This window comes from Rhinoderma darwinii, chromosome 9 (assembly GCF_050947455.1).
Source record: "Rhinoderma darwinii isolate aRhiDar2 chromosome 9, aRhiDar2.hap1, whole genome shotgun sequence".
Lineage (NCBI taxonomy): Eukaryota > Metazoa > Chordata > Amphibia > Anura > Rhinodermatidae > Rhinoderma > Rhinoderma darwinii.
Window position 1 is genome coordinate 106402697 of NC_134695.1, and position 21370 is coordinate 106424066.

The 21370-nt window shown below is 44.9% G+C and overlaps 1 protein-coding gene across 1 annotated transcript in view; it reads left to right on the forward strand.

Annotated features, from left to right (window-relative positions):
- Positions 1 to 20948, forward strand: part of NAALADL1 (N-acetylated alpha-linked acidic dipeptidase like 1) — a 50131-nt gene extending 29183 nt beyond the window's left edge. The window contains exons 15-19 of the mRNA XM_075837157.1: positions 10692 to 10773; positions 14876 to 15049; positions 17146 to 17233; positions 18261 to 18353; positions 20750 to 20948. Coding sequence (XP_075693272.1) covers positions 10692 to 10773; positions 14876 to 15049; positions 17146 to 17233; positions 18261 to 18353; positions 20750 to 20933 — 621 coding nt within the window. The 3' untranslated portion in view covers positions 20934 to 20948. The remainder of the gene's footprint in view (positions 1 to 10691; positions 10774 to 14875; positions 15050 to 17145; positions 17234 to 18260; positions 18354 to 20749) is intronic.
- The last annotated feature ends 422 nt before the right edge of the window (positions 20949 to 21370 follow it).

A 21370-nucleotide genomic window follows, 5' to 3' on the forward strand; every position in this document is an offset into this window, starting at 1 on the left:
GTGGCTATCTACAAGGGGGGCTGTGTGTGGCTATCTACAAGGGGGGCTGTGTGTGGCTATCTACAAGGGGGGCTGTGTGGCAGTATATACAAGGGGGGGTCTGTGTGGAGGTATATACAGTATTAACATGGGTTAGTATCTACATGGGGCTGTGTGGCGCTATCTACTGGGGCATGTGTGTGGCGCTATCTACAGGGGGTCTGTGTGGCGCTATCTATAGGGACAGTGGTATAATGAAGGATTCTTTCACTGATGTGTGTGGCTATCTACAAGGTGGACTGTGTGTGTGCGGCTATCTACTAGGGGGGCTGTGTATGGCTATCTACATGGGGGGCTGTGTGTGGCTATCTACAAGGGGGGGCTGTGTGTGGCTATCTACAAGGGGGGGCTGTGTGTGGCTATCTACAAGGGGGGCTGTGTGTAGCTATCTACAAGGGGGGCTGTGTATGGCAATCTACAAGGGGGGCTGTGTGGTAGTATATACAAGGGGGCTGTGTGGAAGTATATACAAGGGGCACTGTGATGCAGTATATATAAGGGCCTGTGTGGCAGTATATACGGGGGTCTGTGTGGCAGTATATACAAGGGGGTCTGTGTGGCAGTATATACAAGGGGGTCTGTGTGGCAGTATATATACAAGGTGCTGTGTGGCAGTATATACAAGCGGGGCTGTGTGGCAGTATATACAAGCGGGGCTGTGTGGCAGTATATACAAGCGGGGCTGTGTGGCAGTATATACAAGCGGGGCTGTGTGGCAGTATATACAAGCGGGGCTGTGTGGCATTATATACAAGGGGGGCTGTGTGGCAGTATATACAAAGAGCGCTGTGTGGCAGTATATACAAAGAGCGCTGTGTGACAGTATATACAAAGGGCGCTGTCTGGCAGTATATACAAGGGTCTGTGTGGCAGTATATACAAGGGGGGCTGTGTGGCAGTATATACAAGGGGGGGTTTGTGTGGAGGTATATACAGTATCAACATGGGGTAGTATCTACATGGGGCTGTGTGGCGCTATCTACTGGGGCATGTGTGTGGCGCTATCTACAGGGGGCTGTGTGGCGCTATCTACAGGGGGTCTGTGTGGCGCTATCTATATGGACAGTGGTGTAATGAAGGATTCTTTCACTGATGCCTATAATTGGTGTTTATAACTGTCGTTTATTTTACTGCTGGACTTGTAATATTACACCATGTTCCAAATTATTATGCACATTGGATTTAAGTGTCATAAACATTTAATTATTAGTTTTTCAATTAAACTCATGGATGGTATTGTGTCTTAGGGCTCTTTGGATCATTGTAATCAATCTCAGACACCTGTGATAATTAGTTTGCCAGGTGTGCCCAATCAAAGGAAAACTACTTAAGAAAGACGTTCCACATTATTAAGCAGGCCACAGGTTTCAAGCAATATGGGAAAGAAAAAGGATCTCTCTGCTGCCAAAAAGCGTGAAATAGTGCAATACCTTGGACAAGGTATGAAAACATTGGATATTTCAAGAAAACTTAGGCGTGATTATCGTACTGTGAAAAGATTTGTGGCTGATTCAGAGCACATACGGGTTTGTTCAAATAAAGGCATAATGAGGAATGTTTCTGCCAGACAAATTAATAGGATTAGGAGAACAGCTGCTAAAATGCCATTGCAAAGCAGCAAACAGGTATTTGAAGCCGCTGGTGCCTCTGGAGTCCCGCGAACCTCAAGGTGTAGGATCCTCCAGAGGTTTGCAAGTGTGCATAAAGCTATTATTCGGCCACCCCTAAACAATGCTCACAAGCAGAAACGGTTGCAGTGGGCTCAGAAATACATGAAGACTGGATGGTGAATGGCCACCATGTCCCAACAAGGCTGCGACGTCAGCAAGGAGGTGGCAGAGTCATGTTTTGGACTGAAATCATGGGGAGATAGATGGTAGGCCCCTTTAGGGTCCCTGATGGTGTGAAAATGACCTCTGCAAAGTACGTAGAGTTTATGACTGACCACTTTCTTCCGTGGTACAAAAATAAGAACCGTGCCTTCCGTAGCAAAATTATCTTCATGCATGACAATGCACCATCTCATGCTGCAAAGAATACCTCTGTGTCATTGGCTGCTATTGGCACAAAAGGAGAGAAAATCATGGTGTGGCCCCCATGTTCCCCTGACCTCACCCCTATTGAGAACCTTTGGAGCATCCTCAAACAAAATATCTATGAGGGTGGGAGGCAGTTCACATCTAAACAGAAGCTCTGGGAGGCTATTCTGACATCCTGCAAAGATATTTAAGCAGAAACTGTTCAAATACTCACAAATTCAATGGATGCAAGAATTGTGAAGGTGATATCAAAGAAGGGGTCCTATGTTAACATGTAACTTGGCCTATTAAGTTTTTTTTTATTGAAAGAGCTTTTGATTTCTGTAAATATGATCTCCCGATGATGCAAATTCAACAAATTACAATTTTAGTTGTCTTTACAACCTTTAAAACGTTTTGATCTCTGTTGTGCATAATAATTTGAAACAGTGCATTTTGAGTTTTTTACTTATAAAAAGAAATCGGTTAGGCTGGATTCACACGAGGTCATTACGTCCGTAATTGACGGACGTATTTCGGCCGCAAGTCCCGGACCGAACACAGTGCAGGGAGCCGGGCTCCTAGCATCATACTTATGTACGATGCTAGGAGTCCCTGCCTCGCTGCCGGACAACTGTCCCGTACTGAAAACATGATTACAGTATGGGACAGTTGTCCGGCAGCGAGTCAGGTACTCCTAGCATCGTACATAAGTATGATGCTAGGAGCCCGGCTCCCTGCACTGTGTTCGGTCCGGGACTTGCGGCCGAAATACGTCCGTCAATTACGGACGTAATGACCTCGTGTGAATCCAGCCTTATCATTAGGAGATTTGTTCAATAAAATTCGCATTATACTCCAACGCTTGATGGCTTGAAGATTATACTGACTGTCATTTGCATCGACTATTTAGGAAAATCAGCGAAAAATAACATTTGCATAATAATTTGTAACGCGGTGTATAGTATTTAAAAAAGTAATTAAAACTAATTTAACATAAGTTTTCTTATTCTCTTATGTAGTATGATATATTAGCGTTTACTGGGGGTATTACTTTTGGTCATCAGATCGCCCACCATTGATGGAGACTTGCCCTGCTCCCTAACTGCCCCGCTCAGGAGCTTCTAAGACTTAGGCTGGGTTCACACGACCTATTTTCAGACGTAAACGAGGCGTTTCACGCCTCGGTTTACGTGTGAAAATACGGCTCCAATACGTCGGCAAAGATCTGCCCATTCATTAGAATGGGTTTGCCGACGTACTGTGCCGATGACCTGTCATTTACGCGTCGCTGTCAAACGACTACGCGTAAAAAAGACGGCTCGTCAAAAGAAGTGAAGGACACTTCTTGAGACGTAATTTGAGCCGTTTTTCATTGATTGCAATGAAGAACAGCTCCAAATTACGGCTGTAATTGACGCCTCGCAAAACGCGAGTACGAGCAATTACGTCTGAAATGCCGCAATTACGTAATTTCAGACGTAAATGCAGTTATCGTGTGCACATACCCTTAGAGGGAACATTGGGCCTAAGCCCTGGATCTTTGGCTCGATGCCCCAGATTCCCGGGCGACTGCAACATTCAGTGGTGCAGCTATAGGGGTCGCAATTCCAACCAGGCCCTGAAGCCAAGGGGGACCGCGCCCCCCCCCCGCACCGCGTCTATAAAAAGTTACTATAGTAACTGGGGCCGATGTAATAAAATACACGGACCCTTGTTACTTTAGTGATGACACTATACTTACCCTCCTCCTTCCCGAGCGCAGCGGAAGTCCTGACGTCTTCTCACGTCATGACGTCACAACGTGGGATGGGGTCAGGGCAGCCGCCGCACCCGGAGGGTGAGTAACAGGAGGGTAAGTGTAGCATTACTGTCTGCTGGGGTCCTGTATCTAAGCCTACCTTGTGGTAGCCTTGGATACAGGGTCTAACAGGGAGTATCACACATGAGCCCTGTATCTAAGCCTACCACATGGTAGGCTTAGACATCGCCATGTATGATACTGTCTAATAGGCCCTGTATCTAAGCCTACCACATAGTAGACTTAGATACAGTGCCCGAGCAGACAGTAACCTTATACTGTATAAGATTACTGTCTGCTGGGGCCCTGTATCTAAGCCTACCACATGGTGTGATCCTGAATGCTGGGCCCTGAATCTAAGCTTACCACATAGTAGGCTTAGATACAGGGCCCCAGCAGACAGTAATCTTATACAGTATAATATTACTGTCTGCTGGGGCCCTGTATCTAAGCCTACTATGTGTTACTAATGGGGTTTTTTGTGTGTTTGTGTTTTTTTATAGGTTCGAAAGTTGGACTACTTCGGATTTGAGGACTACTTAGATGACGGCTTTTTTATTTTCAAAAAATGGTTAACGAGTATTACGTGGGTTTTTTTTTATTTCAAGAAAATATTTTTTCTATGTCTTTGTAAGTTCTTTTAAACTTTATTACTACCACTTTAGTAATGGCCGCTAGCTGATTAACAGCGTCCATTCCTAATGCGAGGCTTAATGTTAGGTGGTGAAAAGGCTAATACTAACTCCTCATTATTACCCCGGTTCCCACTGCCACCAGGGGTGCCAGGAAGAGCCAGGTACGATCCAGTACCCAACCATCTGTAGCGATGGTCGGCTACTGGGGCGGCCGCAGGCTGGTATTATTAGGCTGGGAAAGCCCAACAACAGTGGTCCTTCCAGCCCTGGTAATGCTAGGCTGCGGCTGTTGTGTTCTATCTGGCTGGTTATAAAAAATGGGGGGGGTCCCACGTAGTTTTTTTTTTAAATAATTGGAAAAACGGCATGGTGTTCCCCCGATTTTTCATAACCAGTCAGATACAACACAGCAGAACGCTAGCATTACCAGGGTGGGAAGAAGGGCCACTGTTTTTGGGCTTTCCCAGCCTAATAATACCAGCCTGCCACCACCCCAGTACCCGACCATCACTACAGATGGTTGGGTACTGGATCGTATCCGGCTCTTCCCGGCAACCATGGAGTGCAGCGGGTCCCAGGGTAAGAATGGGGGGTTAGTGTTAGGGACCGCCTTAGTAATGGATGCTGTCAATCAGCCAGCGGCCATTACTAAGGTGACAGTAATAAAGTTAAAATAAATACAAGGACATAGAAAAAATAATTTATTGAAATAAAAAACCCTCACACAACTCTCGTTAACCACTTTATTGAGAATAAAAAAAAGCTGTCATCGAAGAAGTCCTCTAATCCAAAGTAGTCCAACATGCTGGCCCATGTATCTAAGCCTATCATGTGTGATACGGTCTGCTGGTGTCATGTATCTAACCTTATTATGTATGATACTGTCTGCTGAGACAATGTATCCAATTCTATCCAGCGGTGTAGCTATAGGAGCCTTAGTCTTATAGATATGCTATCTCCGATATGCATGTAAAAATAAAAATATGGGGAGGTGGGATATATGTCTCGGGGCTTGTGCCCCTGATCTTCCAAGACCCTAGCAACGCCCCTACATTCAGCATTTCTTGCTGTGTAGAGCTGTATTGTAATCTGATGTAGGACAAACCAACTGTAACTCAGCTATGCAGTTGAAGGCTTCAATCACATTTGCACTGTTTTCCCTTCTTCTTTTCCATCATAGGAAGAGAAGAACGAAATAACTGAAGGAGCAATTGCATCATAGACACTACCGGTGCCTGACAGAACCTATTGACTTTAATGGGTTGTGTCGGGTCTTCATGAGGGTGTCCGTTGTTTTACCGGAAGTAATAGCATACCTCCCAACCATCCCGAATGCAGCGGGACAGTCCCGGATTCCGGGCGGTGTCCCGGGTGGCTAGGGTTATGTTCCGCTGTCAACTGTATCTGCGTTCTCATATACGGACAGTGATATCACTCGCTACTCCTTGAGCTGAATCCCCATTGCAAATGATCTGTCCAGTGATTCCGCTCCCAGAGGAAACCCCTGAGGTCACTGTCCATACATGGACATTGATGTCAGGGGCTCCTCCTGGAGCGGAATCCCCGGCGAGGGTCGGTAACGGGGATTCCGCTCAAGTCGTAGCCACTGACGTCACTGTATGGACAGTGACATCGGGGCTTCCCGCTAGGAGCGGAATCCCTGGCCTATGCTCTGGCTGGGGATTCCGCTCCTAGGGGGGAGTCCCAATGTGAGGGTGGCGCTATCTTTAAGGGGGGTGTGGCACTATCTACATAGACACTGTTGCACTATATAGAGACACTATCTACAGGGGACACTATGGTGCTATCTACATGGGCAATGTGTTACTACAAGGTCACTGGCACTATGGGCAGCTAAGGGTGCATTATACTGCATGGGGGAAGCTATGAGACATTATGCTGTATGGGGGAATTTCTGTGGGCATTATACTGTATTGGGGCATCTGTGTGGGCATTATACTGTATGGGGGCACCTTTGTTGGCTTTATACTGTTTGGGGGCATCTACTCTGCAGTATATTGTATGGTGGCAGCTATGGGGGACAATTGACTGTATGGTGGCAGCTACGGGGGCATTCTACTGTGTGGGGGCAGTTATTTGGTATTATATTGTGTGGGAGGCACTATGGAAGCATGATACTGTGGGGGCTGAACCGGGTTTTTGGGCGGAAACACCGGTCACAGCGCCGTGGATTCCGCTTCAGAAGTCCCTGACGTCACTGTGTCCATATATGGACAGTGAAGTCAGGGACTTCTCCTGGAGCAGAATCCCCAATCCCCAGCCACAGCGTTGCCGAAGCTGTGGCCGAGGATTCTGCTCCTACAGGGAGCAAAAAAAGACCTTCCTCCTCCTCCTTACATGCACTTCGCACTGTGAGGAGAGAGTGAGCGACAGAAGACACGGCCGTCACTCGGAACACATTCAAGTGATGGCCGTGTATTACCCGGCCCCATAGACTGCCAGGTCGTCAAAAAATCGGTCATGTGAATAGCCCCATTTGGGGTCTATTATTCCTACTGCGTCCGTGCGATGGACGTTTTTTGAAGGCCGTCACATGGCCGGGAAACCCTGTCATGTGAATAGGGCCTTACTCTTAAAAGTGATTTTCCAACCTGTAGAACCATGTTGCTATTAGGTGCAAAATTCTTTGTTGATTAATCTTAATATTTTACTGAAACAGAGCTACGAGGCCCCATGCACATGTTCGTGAAGTATTTACGGTCAGTAAATACTTCACGGAAGGGTCGCGGAGTATCATCCGCATTTGCGGACCATGCTCACAGTAAAAATTTCCTTTTTTTTTGCGTCACATTTCTACGGCTTGGACACGGCACCCGTAAATATACGGGAAGGTGTCTGCGGCCGTTAGAAATGAATGTGTCAGTATTCTATTTGCAATTACGGATCTACGAACGTGTGCATGGGGCCTGAATCCCCTGCTTATGAAATGATTTAAAATACATTGTGCAGCCCGCAGCCACCACTAGAGAAAGTTTAGGAGCTTACTGCAATAATGCAATTATTTTTCCACAGTTTTCAAGATCTCTGCTTGCTATTATTCAGTAGGAACACTTACTGTTTACTTACAGTGGATAAAATTCTGTCCTGGTCATGTGATGCACACACAGGCGCAAGGCACTTTACAGTTGCAGTATGTGTATCAGAGCCGTAAGCCCAGCTCCTGTGTCTCAATCACATGTCCATGGACAGAATAGTATCAACTGGAAATAAATAATGAATGTTCCTACTGAATAACAACAAGCAGAGATCTTGAAAACCATGAGAAATAATACAGCAAGTATGTAGGAAAATTGTACAAGAAAATAACATTAATTTGCGGAAACTAACCCTTTAGAGGGCTTCCAGCTCTGTATCAGAAAAACTGGACTCTGACCAGGGGCGTAACTAGGAAAGACTGGGCCCCACAGCAAACTTTTGACTGACCCCCCTCCCCTTCCCTGGGTACCACACACAGCCCCCCTTGTAGATAGTGCCCCCCTATAGATTGTGCTATACATCCCCCACTGTAGATTGTGTGATACAGCCCCCTGTGGATTGTGTTATACAGCCCCTATAGATAGTGCCATACAGCTCCCCTGTAGATTCTGCCATACAGCCCCCTGTAGATAGTGTCACTTCCCTCTTGTAGATAGTGCCATGCAGCCCCCCTGTAGATAGTGTCACACCCCTTGTAGATAGTGCCCCCACCTCCACCTAGTAGACAGTGCCATACAGCCCCCTACCGCTCCATTGTAGACAGTACCCCCCCAAACAAATAAAACTAAAAAAATTGTATTCACATAGACCCCGTTTCCACGACGAACGAAGCTGCTCCACAATTCTGACGGGATCCTTGCGTAGGACGGTGTGATCCAGTGACATCATCACGCCGTCCTGCGCAGGTATCTTGTCCATGCGCCTGATAGGCAGCAGGCCAAAGAGATACCTCCTTGCTCTGTCATATAGTTCAATAGTATCTGTGTCCGAAGGATGCAGATACTGTTGAATATGGCGCCACTGGCTCTGACTACTATACAGATCTATTAAGATATTTGTCAGCATATTTATTTATAACAATAAATAAATATGCCCACTTATTTTAAGGTTAAAATTGACAACATCCGGCATGATATTATCTCCCAGTCCCCTAGTAACATCGATCCCCTTCCCTCCCGCACTCCCTCTTCTTAACTTTCAGCATTCGACCCAATAACAGAAGAAGAAGTCTCCAGGCTCCTCTCTTCTTCTCGTCCTCCTACCTGCCCTAGTGATTCTATCCCCTCACACCTCCACCAGTACCTCTCCCCGGCTGTCACTAGTCACCTGACTAAAATATTTAACCTCTCTCTTTCCTCTGGTATCTTTCCCTCCTCTTTTAAACATGCGTTATAACCCCATTACTGAAAAAAACAACTCTTGACCCATCCAGCGCTGCTAACCACCGACCAGTCTCTAATCTCCCCTATATCTCCAAACTCCTGGAACGCTTGGTCTACTCTCACCTTATCCGCTATCTCTCTGCTAACTCCATTCTTGACCCCTTACAATCTGGTTTCCGCACTCTACACTCCACAGAAACTGCCCTTACTAAAGTCTCAAATGATCTCTTGGCAGCTAAATCCGACTGTAAATCTCTCTCCTGATTCTTCTGGATCTCTCTGCAGCCTTTGACACTGTAGACCACAAACTCCTACTTAACATGCTCCACTCTATTGGCCTCAAGGACGCTGCTCTCTCTTGGTTTTCCTCCTATCTCTCTGACCGCTCATTCAGTGTGTCATTTGCTGGTTCCACTTCTTCTCCTCTTCCCCTTGCTATCGGGGTTCCTCAGGGATCAGTCCTAGGTCCGCTGCTCTTTTCTCTCTACACAGCCCCTATTGGACAAAGCATCAGCAGATTTGGCTTCCAGTACCATCTCTACGCTAATGACATCCAATTATATGCCTCTTCCCGTGACATCACCCCTGCTCTAATACAAAACACCAGTGATTGTCTGTCCGCTGTCTCTAACATCATGTCCTCTCTCTATATGAAACGGAATCTTTCTAAAACTGAGCTCCTTGTGTTCCCACCATCTACTAACCTCCCTAAACCTGATGTCTCCATCTCTGTGTGTGGCACTACCATCACTCCTAAGCAGCGCGCCCGCTGTATCAGGGTTATTTTTGATCTTTCCTTTACTTCTCACGTTCAATCACTTTCACGCTCCTGTCATTTTCACCTCAAAAACATCTCCAGAATCCGCTCTTTTCTTACGGAGGAAACCGCCAAAACTCTCATTGTTGCTCTGATTCACATCCGTCTTGACTACTGTAACTCATTACTAGTCGGTCTTCCCCTCACTAAACTCTCCCCTCTCCAATCTATCCTCAATGCAGCAGCCAGGCTCATCTTTATGACCAACCGTTACACCAACGCCTCTACCCTGTGCCAGTCACTGCTCTGGTTGCCCATCCTATTCAGAATTCAATTCAAACGTATTACTCTTACCCACAAAGCTCTCCACAGTGCTGCACCTCCTTACATCTCCTCCCTCATCTCTGTCTACCACCCTACTCGCGCTCTACGTTCTGCCAACGACCTTAGATTTAAATCCTGCATAATCCGAACCTCCCACTCCCGTCTCCAAGATTTTTCTTGTGTTGCACCAGTTCTCTGGAATGCGCTACCCCAGACAATCAGATTAATTCCCAATATCCACAGTTTTAAACGTGCCCTGAAAACACATCTTTTTAGACAGGCCTATAACATTCCCTAATCTGACTCCTTTCCATGGCCCCCCTTTTAGATTAGTCATCAGAATAAGATTCCCTCACACTCCTCTTCATTCCATCATTCACGGATACTGGCTGGTGACCGGCTCATGCAGCTTTATGTTACCACCCCATGTGTATAAAAGATGGCTGGACCATTGTACAGAACAAACACTGTTACACTTTGTGTCTCCCTTATTTCCTCATAGATTGTAAGCTCTTGCGAGCAGGGTCCTCCCTCCTCAGGTTTGAAATGTAAATTAAATTTGTCACTATGTAATCTATGATATTGTTTGTTTCATGTTCCCTCTAAATTGTAAAGTGCTGCGTAATATGTTGGCGCTATATAAATAAAGATTATTATTATTATAACAATGCCAGTATTCTTATAAGAAGTCTATACAATCCTTGTATTATGTGGTTATACTGTATCTCCTTTCTACAGAAAAAGACAACTGCCCGGATCTATCCGGCTTATCACACAGCATTTGACACATTTGATTATACAGATCGGCATATTGACCCAGGTAAGAAATTGATCTCCATATCACAGCATAGAAGCAGATAACACACCAGTGTTTATATCCCAATTGTCTCTACCGTTCTTGAATGCTAGATATTTTTTTACAGGCTTTAACTCTCTTGCACATGACCGAGTGTCGGGCCGGTTCTAGCTTTTCTGCTGCCTGAGGCGAAATGGTGCCCCCCAGATTTTGATTGACATTCCCCTGGCTGTTCTACATCACTATCAGCCTCCTCCAAATCTTGCGGATGCGCCGTTGCCTTGTACTGGCATGCGCAGTGCAGCCTGGCAGAGTACACCTCGCTGCACGGTGCGTGCAGGAGTACAAGGCAATGGCGCATCCGAGAAAGTTGGAGGAGACTGGTAGTGATGTATAACAGCCAGGGGGATGTCAATCAAGCATGGAAAGGTGGGTTTGGAGGCAGGACTATGTGACTATTCAGGATAGCGGCACCGCCCCATGAACCTTTAATGAGTAATTAGGCTATAGCGTGCGCCGTTTTAAAAGTTGATTTTATAGATTTTGCTGCATCTGAAAAAAAACATACAAGGGAATGTTTGGAAAAATTGTCAGGTCATGTATTACCGCATAGTGGCGGTTCAAGGGGTTAAAACGACCTGATAGGTTCTCTTTAAATATACAAATAGTTTAAAACAATTCCATTAGCCCTGCAATTTTGTTATTATAAATATATCCTAAATAATTACAGCATCAGAACCAAGCTCAGTACATATATACAGCACCAGAACAAAGCTCAGTACATAAATACAGCAACAGAACCAAGCTAAGTACATATATACAATACTAGAACCAAGCTCAGTACATAAATACAGAACCAGAACAAAAAATACAGCAACAGAAAAAAGCTCAGTACATAAATACAGCACCATAACAAAGCTCATACATATATACAGCACCAGAACCAACCGCAGTACATATATACAGCCCCAGAACCAAGCTCATACATATAGACAGACCAGGACCGAGCTCATGCATATATACGGCATTGGGACCAAGCTCAGTACATATGCACATCCCCAGAACCAAGCTCAGTACATATGTACATCCCCAGAACCAAGCTCAGTACATATGTACAGCACCAGAACAAACTCATTACATATATACAGCACCAGAACCAAGCTCTACATATATATATATATACATACATACATACATATATACATATATACACACACACACACACACACACACACACACACACACACACACAGCACCAGAACCAAGCTCAGTACATAAATACAGCTCCAGAACAAAAGCTCACAACATATATACAGCACCAGAACCAAGATCATAACATATATAGCACCGGAAACAATATCATAACATATATACAGCACCAGAACAAAGCTCAGTATATAAATACAGCACCAGAACAAAGCTAAGTACATAAATACAGCACCAGAACAAAGCTGAGTACATATATATACACAGCATCAGAACCAAGCATCATACATATATACAACACCATAACCAAGCTCATAAATATATACAGCATGAGAACCAAGCTCAGTACATATACACAGCACCAGAACAAAGCTCAGTACATAAATACACCACCAGAACAAAGCTCAGAACATAAATACAGCAAGAGAACCAATCTCAGTACATAAATACAGCACTGGAACCATGCTCAGTACATAAATACAGCACTGGAACCATGCTCAGTACATAAATACAGCACCAGAACCAAGCTCAGTACATAAATACAGCACTGAAACAAAGCTCAGTACATATACCTAACACCAGAACCAAGCTCAGTACATATATACAGCTCCAGGACAAAGCTCATACATATATACAGCAACAGCACAAATACAGCTCAATTTAGTGCAATCTCTGCTGTAAAGGCCAGCATGGCCCGAACAATGGTAAACAAAGAATATTCTGGGAGTTGCTGTTTCACAAAAAAAAAATCATACCACCCATCATCTCGGTGCAGATCATACAGTGACTACAGTGCTGATTAGAGGCAGCAGTAAGATTTACATTAAGTGACTCACCGGTAACGTCTCAGATTCTAGTTGTTCTTTTTCTCCCTTCTTCTCTATCCGGTCCAGACCTCTATGATGACTTCTCCCAGCCACAGCCCATTTCTGCAGTTTGCCGCTTAGATGTCTTCAGCTTCTCACTTTTGAAACATTTCTGCACCTATAAACGAAGATGAAATTCTCATGGTGCCACTAAATATAATAATCGCCATACACTGCACCTCTAATTATAATAGCACCATACACTGTCCCTGATTATAATAGCGCCATACACCTTGTCCCTGATTATAATAGCCCCATACACTGTGTCCCATACAGTGTCCCACACACAGTGCTCCCTGTAGATAGTGTCCCCCCATAGAGCCCCCTGCAGATAGTGCCCCACATAGATCCCCCTGTAGATAGTGCCCCACAAAGATCCCCCTGTAGATAGTGCCCCACATACAGCCCCCTGTAGATAGTGCCCCACATATAGCCCCCATAGATAGTGCCCCACATATAGCTTCCCCTAGATAGTGCTCAACATATAGAACACCCCTGTATATAGTGCCCCATATATAGCCCACCCCTGTATATAGTGCCCCACATATAGCCCACCCCTGTATATAGTGCCCCACATATAGCCCACCATTGTAGATAGTGCCCACATATAGCTCCCCTTTATATAGTGCTCCACATATAGCCCACCCCTGTATATAGTGCCCCACATATAGCCCCCCACTGTATATAGTATCCCTCATATAGCCCACCCCTGTACATCATGCTCCACATATAGCTCACCCCAATATAGTGTTACTCATATAGTCAACCCCTGTATATAGTGTCCCTCATATAGCCCACCCCTGTACATAGAATCCCTCATATAGCACACCCCTGTATACAGTGCTCCCTGTAGATAATGTCACTAACATTTTTATTAGAAAAAAACAAAAACTTTACATACTCACCTTGATCCTGTTCCTACGCCGTCCAGTGGCAATGCAGACCTGATCTCTTCTGAGCAGGTCTGCTGGGGCTGAACGATGAAAGGCGCTGATGGCAGGGCTAATCATTCTGCACTGCCAATCAGCTCCTTTCAATGACGAAAGTGGCGTGACGAAGTCATCGCACCGCTTGCGTTGTTGAAAAGCGCTTAATGGCCGGGAACGGCGCTCAGCCATTCATCGCTTATGCAATTATAGTACAAAAGGGGGTGGCGGCGGATGGTTTCAGTGGCGCCGCCGCCCCCTCAGCGAGGCAGCAGGCCACCGCCTGAGGCAAGATGCTCATCTCACCCCATGGATAGTGTGGCCCTGGCCACTCGGGCCATTTTCACAGCATCTGAGTGGCACCGATAGTTTTCACGGACCCATTCACTTTAGTGGGTCTCCGATCCGATCCGTGGATAGAACATATCCTATCTTTCCACGGATCATGGACGGGACTCGGGCGGCACACATGGTCGTGTACATTAGAGCTTAACCGTGGTGTATATATTCAGTCCTGGGAGCAATTAAAACAAGTCATTTCCAATTGAGTTTCACATTTAGAAATGTATTTAATGATACTGAAATTATATTTATATGACCATGTTCACACAACATATTTTCAGGTGTATTTCGTAGCGTAAAACACTCGTATTACTCTCCAAATACACGTGTAGTTCGTATTTTTTTTTTAAAAAGTAATCTCGTAAAAATACCCTTTATGAAAAAGAAGTGAAATGTCACTTCTTGAAGCGTTTTACAAGCTGATTTTTCTCATTTCCCATTGACACTTCAAATAACGCTTCAAAAATACGCTTTAAAAATGCTTGCAAAAAATAAAAAGAAACACTATGAAAATCAGCTCCAAAAATGTCTGGATTCAGAGGCTGTTTTCTCTTGAAAATAGCCTCGTATTTTTCAACCTGAGCATATGCCTTGGGAAAAATGTGTGAAAAATAACTAATTCAAACAAACTTATTTCATGTATGTATTCCTTTTCGTGAAAGAATCCAATCCAGTAGGAACAAATCCCACCTTTGTTAAGAAAAGTAGAGACTACAGACATGAAATGTATTTGAAGAATTTCCCGCTCCATCTGCTTCTAGTGAGATCTTCTATATTTCCTTTTAGGATTTACCAGTCATCGGACAGTGGCTCGCACTGCTGGCAATATTCTGCTTCGACTTGCAGACAGTCTTATACTTCCACTTGGGCCAAGAGATTATACAGAAACGCTGGAAGACTACTACAACACTGCTGAAAAAGAGTTTTCTACTAAGCTTTCAGCCAGAGGCATCTCTTTGGGTAATGGGAGCAAAATGATGTCTACGTAAAAAGGGACATGCCCATTTCTCATGCAGATGCCCTAAATGGCTGAGGTAGAGGGAGTGATTATGCCCACTAAAAACCTGTGCCAAGCGGTAATCAATGTAAATATCTTGTCATCTCTGTGGGCTCTCAGCAATTCTGCAGAGCTAAATCTGGGCATAGACATTATATTTGTTTAGGTTGACCCTCTACAACCTCTCCATTAGGCTTTATTCAGACGAACGGGAATCACGTCCGTGCAACGCGCGTGATTTGCACGCGCGTTGCACGGACCTATATTAGTCTATGGGGCCGTGCGGACATGTGCGTGATTTTTACTCAGTGTGAGTCCGCTGAAAAAAAGTCACGACATGTCCGTTCTTTCGGCGTTTCTCGCACATCACACACCCATTGAAGTCAATGGGTGCGTGAAAACCACACATGCCGCACGGAAGCACTTCCGTGCGAACTGCGTGATTCGCGCAAGAGCTGTCAAACTCTGAATGTAAACAGAAAAGCACCACGTGCTTTTCTGTTTACAAACATCCAAACAGAGTGTCTTTGAGATGAGCGAACCCGGACAACCGAACCAAACTTCACCGGGTTCGGCCGAACTCGTTTTGACCGAACCCGGCAAAAAATGTTCCGGTACGCGACGTCAGGAGATAGTCACTGTCCAGGGTGCTGAAAGAGTTAAACTGTTTCAGCACCCTGGACAGTGACTTCCGATCACAATATACATGAACGTGTAAAAAAAAAAAATGAAGTTCTGACTTACCGATAACTCCCTGCTTCTTCCTCCAGTCTGACCTCCCGGGATGACAATTCAGTCCAAGTGACAGCTCCAGCCAATCACAGGCCAAGCACAGGCTGCAGCGGTCACATGGACTGCCGCGTCATCCAGGGAGGTGGGGCCGGATGTCAAGAGAGGGACGCGTCACCAAGGCAACGGCCGGGAGGGAAGTTGCTCGATATTGTGATCGGAATTCACTGTCGAGGGTGCTGAAAGAGTTACTGCCGATCAGTTAACTCTTTCAGCACCCTGGACAGTGACTACTTACTGACGTTGACTAGCCTCATCTCTATGATGGCGGCTGCGCGAAAATCACGCAGCCGCGCATCATACATGGACGACACACGGAGCTGTCAAGTGTTTTTTGCGTCCGCAAAAACGCTACGCTCGTGTGAATCCGGCCTTACAGTGGCATACAGAGTCCCTGTGACTCCATACTACCGAGCTGTAGGCACTACGGATTTATGCGGATTCCAACAGAGAAAACCTCTGTATGCTTCCTGTATGAAATCGGAGGCATACAGAGGTACAGTAGAGACTTATAGAAGTCTATGGGTGCCGTATTACAGCTACGTACAACTCAGAAGTAACATTTCGGCTCTATCTGGGCTTATAGGCAAATTGATCTAGCAACTATCTCACATGCATATACGTAAACTCTGAAGATCTGATTCAGAATTGTAAATAGGAACATTCCCCAAGTCCTTGAGTCGTCCTCTTCTGCCAAGTTTTTAAAAAGTCAATGGAGGTCATTTATCAAAACTGCCACAAAGATTAGTGGAGTAGCTACCCATAGCAACCAATCAAATTGCTAGTTTCCTTTTCAAAAGAGCATCAGAAAAATGGGAGATGGAGTCTGATTGGTTGCTCCTGCTTGTACATGGAGTACAGTGGGCTCGGTCACGTAACGAAGTGACGTATCTCGTCATCAAAGAAGGCTGTGCAACTAGACTTCCAGGCCACCAGCAGCGCTATAACAATCGACGAAAATCTCAGAATCTATGCAATGGGGAACCGGAATGTATATTAGCGAATGTACTCACATATTGTAGACGGTACACTGGTAATAATTTTTGGTCCCCACATAAACCCTTTAAGTGCTGTAATGGCAGCCCTGGTGGTTGTCACCAGGTTTTTCCAAACAAAGATATAATAAAGAAGAACAAAATGATTCGACGCTTAATATATTATTTTTTATTTTTCTTGTGTCTGCTTCCCCTCTCATCTGTTCTTTTGTCATATATTAAGTTAAGAACAATTCTGTGACGACAGATATTCATGCAGACTGTCCGTGTTTCAGAACCATTGAAGAATGCAATTGCAAGATACAAGAAATTTTCTGAGGAGCTCAGCAAAACAATTTCCGAACTGAAAAATGCGGAAGAAACGTAAGTTAGATGCGCAATGTATTAAAGCGACTGTGCCGTGACACAGTCACTGTAGATATGATGTCTGGGCTGAATATATTCACAGCAGAAACGGATGAATTGGATCCATCGCTGTTTTGTTAAAAGGATGTAATATTCCAACTTTATTTCAGACAAGAGCAAAATCCACTAGGAGTAAGAGTGGTTGTCTCAGCAGTAAGCCTACGCGTTTCCAACAGATCACCTGTCCTTAGTCATGGCACAATTGACATTGACGGTTATGTTGGAATAATACTTCCTTTTAACGAAACCGCGCTGGATCAAATACTTCCGTTTCTGCTGTGTTTGTACCGCGTGCCACCATGTGGAGTCGTGCGCAGTCCAAGTCTGGACATACATACTGGTGAGCTGGAGGAATCCTCCTATATTTTCTGAATATATTCAGTCATGACATCTTATTTTGAGTAAGATCTTGCTAATGGCTGTTAGTCACTACCACAATCCTGGTTGTGTAATGGCGGTGGATAACCAATGGCAATATGAGGGAAGCGGTAGTTTATGGCTGTGCTGACACTCCCCAGCTCCTTCCCGTCCTCTCCATTGTGAGGCAGAGAGCCGTGGGGAGGAAAAAAGCTAGATAAGTATTTGTTTTATAATCTTAGAATTTATTGCCACACCCTAGGCGACTGGACAACCGCTTTAAAAATCGCTTTAACTAAACACAAGCAGCTGAAAATATCCAAGTGGATTTGCTGCGAATTTTCACGTCCAGAGCACCCCTTTCTATCGTATTTTTTTTCCAGATTTACCACAGATGTGACGTGTTTGCACAGCAATGAGTCAAATCCGCTGCAGGATCCGCATGTAACACAAGCTTCTCCACAGTAGTCAAAATCTGCTTTGTGGGAACTTGTCTTTACTGGGGCCACTACAGAGCGCATGTGTGATCTAACAGCATGTTCTGAACCCCTGAAGACCTGCGCTAGACATAACACAGAATATCAGTTTTCCTCAGAGTGTTCCTTTAACTGTGTTTCATTCTATCTAGGCCGCTTAGAGTTCGCATGATCAATGACCAACTAATGCTGCTGGAGCGAGCTTTCATCAATCATTTTGCTTTCCCGGATAAACTTTATTACAGGTGCTGTATTTTATAGAACTGCGCTGCTTTAGAGGGTTTTACGGTTTTATGTTAATAAAGCTTAATTATTTTATATTGAAAAATAAAGATCAATAGATGAGATAGGAGCAGAAATCACAGAACTGAATACATTCTAGGAACATTACTTCTCTATGTGGTCATCCTCTTAAAGGGGTTCTTATCACTGACCTCATGATTAATAGTTTTATTAACAGCTAAAAATACATATCACCCATTACAAACAATAACAGAATATGCCCCTATCTCCACATATCATCTAACCAATTTCCCATGGCTTCTTCATTGTTACCCATAGACATGGCCACCAGGATCTGCCATGATACAGCCACATTAAGGCCATGGCTCTACGGTGACCATGATCATCGCACTAATGTGATTGCATTAGGTCACAGTGTGATAGCGCTATTTACTTAATTTGTTCACATCTTGGACATTTATGGCATATCCACAGAATATACCATGAATACCTATCTTTAAAACAGGGCCCCCTGCCCCCATCCTACCTTCTCTTGCTCTAACTGCTCCCTAGCCAGTGACTTACGAGGTAGTCGGGAGTATGGAAACAGCCGAATTCACTGAACTATGCTGTTTCCATAACTCCCATTGAAGTGAATGGGAGCTATGGAAAAAGCGTAGCTCGGTGTGTTATGCTGTTTCCATACTCCCGACCACCTTGTCTAGTGAGAGCATGAGAATGTAGTCAGGGGGCTCGGTTCTAGAGATAGGTGCGGATCTATGGGACATGTCTAATAAGTTGTGGACACTGGCATCACCATTTGCCAGCGCCCCTCCTCCAGATCAGACCCCCTCCCTCAAAAAAAAAAAAGCATTTTTTACTCCTCCATCTCGCAGGGGGGTTGCCCTGAGTTTCCTGTGTCAAGGCTCCTCGCCCAGATCAGACCCCACTTCAGAATTTTCTTTTTCTTACCACTTCTCTTGTCCTCAGGCGGCCCGCCTGCATTCCCTCAGGCTGCCACATTAGGCCAGGTCTGTGCCGCGGGGCATACAAAGTCCTGACACTGTGCAGCGTCAGGATGTTGTATATGATACAGCACCCAACTTTCAGTATCAGGACATTGTGTTCTGTATCTAATACAACATCCTGATGCTGCCCAGTGTCAGGACCTTGTATATAGCGCAGCACAGACCACCTGATGTGGCAGCATGAGGGGACCCTTTCCCAGCGGACATGGTAGTGGTCGCTCTCCCTGTGACTGCGATCATTACGCCACTGGTTGTAGATGTGCCACAGATTTCACCCTTTGCAATGCAATCCGTGTACTTGTCCAATCCCTGCCAAATCTACAGCAACATCCATGCAGAACTCACTCTGAAGTGTGTGAACTCACCTGCAGGTCCAATTCAGATTTGGGATTGTCAGTGTGGATGGTTTATATCAGAGTTTACATTCATTAAAATTATATTCACATTTTGTAGTACAAAAAACTGTATTTTGTTTAGGAACTGTTAAAGATTTTCTAAGAAAAAATAAAAGAAATCAGAATTTGGCCACTTTTACACACTAGTCAGGATCTTCCATCTGTACGTATGTTTAAGCCAAAACCAGGAGTTCATCGAACACAAAGATGTATTCATCTTTACATTATATTCTTTTGCTAAGCTTTCTATGTTTAGGATCCACTCTTGGTTTTGGCTTAAAGTGGTTGCCTCAAGATTAAAGGTTATACCCTAACCACATCATAGGTGATAACAGGCTGATCAGTGGGAGTCCGACTGCTGGTACCCCCACCGATCACCCCCACACTGCCACTCCATTCACTGTCTATAGCACTGCCGGAGGTAGCCCAGTACAGCGCTCAGCTACCTTCGGCAGTGCCAAAGAGAATGAATGAAGCAACAGGGCACATGCGCCATTCGTTCGGAGGAACGGAACACACATTCTCGTGATCGGTGGAGGGTCCCAGCGTTCTGACCCCCACCGATCAGCATGTTATCATTTATTCTGTGATTAGGAGATAACTTTTAATCTTGGGACAACCCCTTTAACAATACGGATGAAATTGGCCTTGATGGTGTCTTTTCACCATTCATTCCACTGAGCAAAAATGCATCAGAGCAAAACCCGCACATAAAATTCGACATACTTTTTGATAATGTCTTTAAACACTTCTGCCCCTTTAACATCACGTTCAAGAAATCCGCTCGTCTTTTTTGATTATAACGAGGATTGGATCTAAACACAATGGAGGGATTTCTTGAGGAAATGTTATTCCTTTCCCCGATCCTACTTTACATGTTTTGCGGTGTTTCTCTTTTTTGTTTTGTGATGCAGTGAAGTCTGGTTGGTGCTTTATGGCTGTTGTGCAGCATTTATAATTAATTCCCGCTTACATGTGCTTCCTTCATTCCTACAGTCATGTGATCTGGGCATCCCGCAGTTCCAGTGTGGTCACATTCCCAGGAATTGCAGATGCTTATGCAAAGGCAATTTCCACAGAGCTGAAAAAGGACTGGGACCATGTCCACCACCATGTCACGGTGGCTGCTACAGCTGTGGACAATGCCGCATCAACTCTGGAAACCGCTGCTTCAATTTAAAAAACAAACAAAACATCAACTAAAATTAAAACCCAGCTTTATTTTTTATCTTTCCAGTACTCCTGTGTTTTTTTTCCCCCAGGGACCATTATGTAGTCAAGGAATGCAGTCAGATGTAAAATTGGCCAGTTGAGCATTATATTTCAGCCGATAAACAGCGTTCGTGCTCATAGGGTTAGGTTCATATTACTTTCAGGAATTAGATCAGAAATATTCTGCCAAATGTAGGTAACTTTAGGCCTCATTTACACGAGCGTAATATACGCGCGTGCGACGCGCGTGCTTTTCACGCGTGTCGTACGCACCTATATTACTCTATGGGGCAGTGCAGACAATGCGTGAATTTTGCGCAGCGCGAGTGCGTTGCGTAAAACTCACGACATGTTCTATAATCGTGCGTTTTTCACGCATCACGCACCCATTGAAGTCAATGGGTG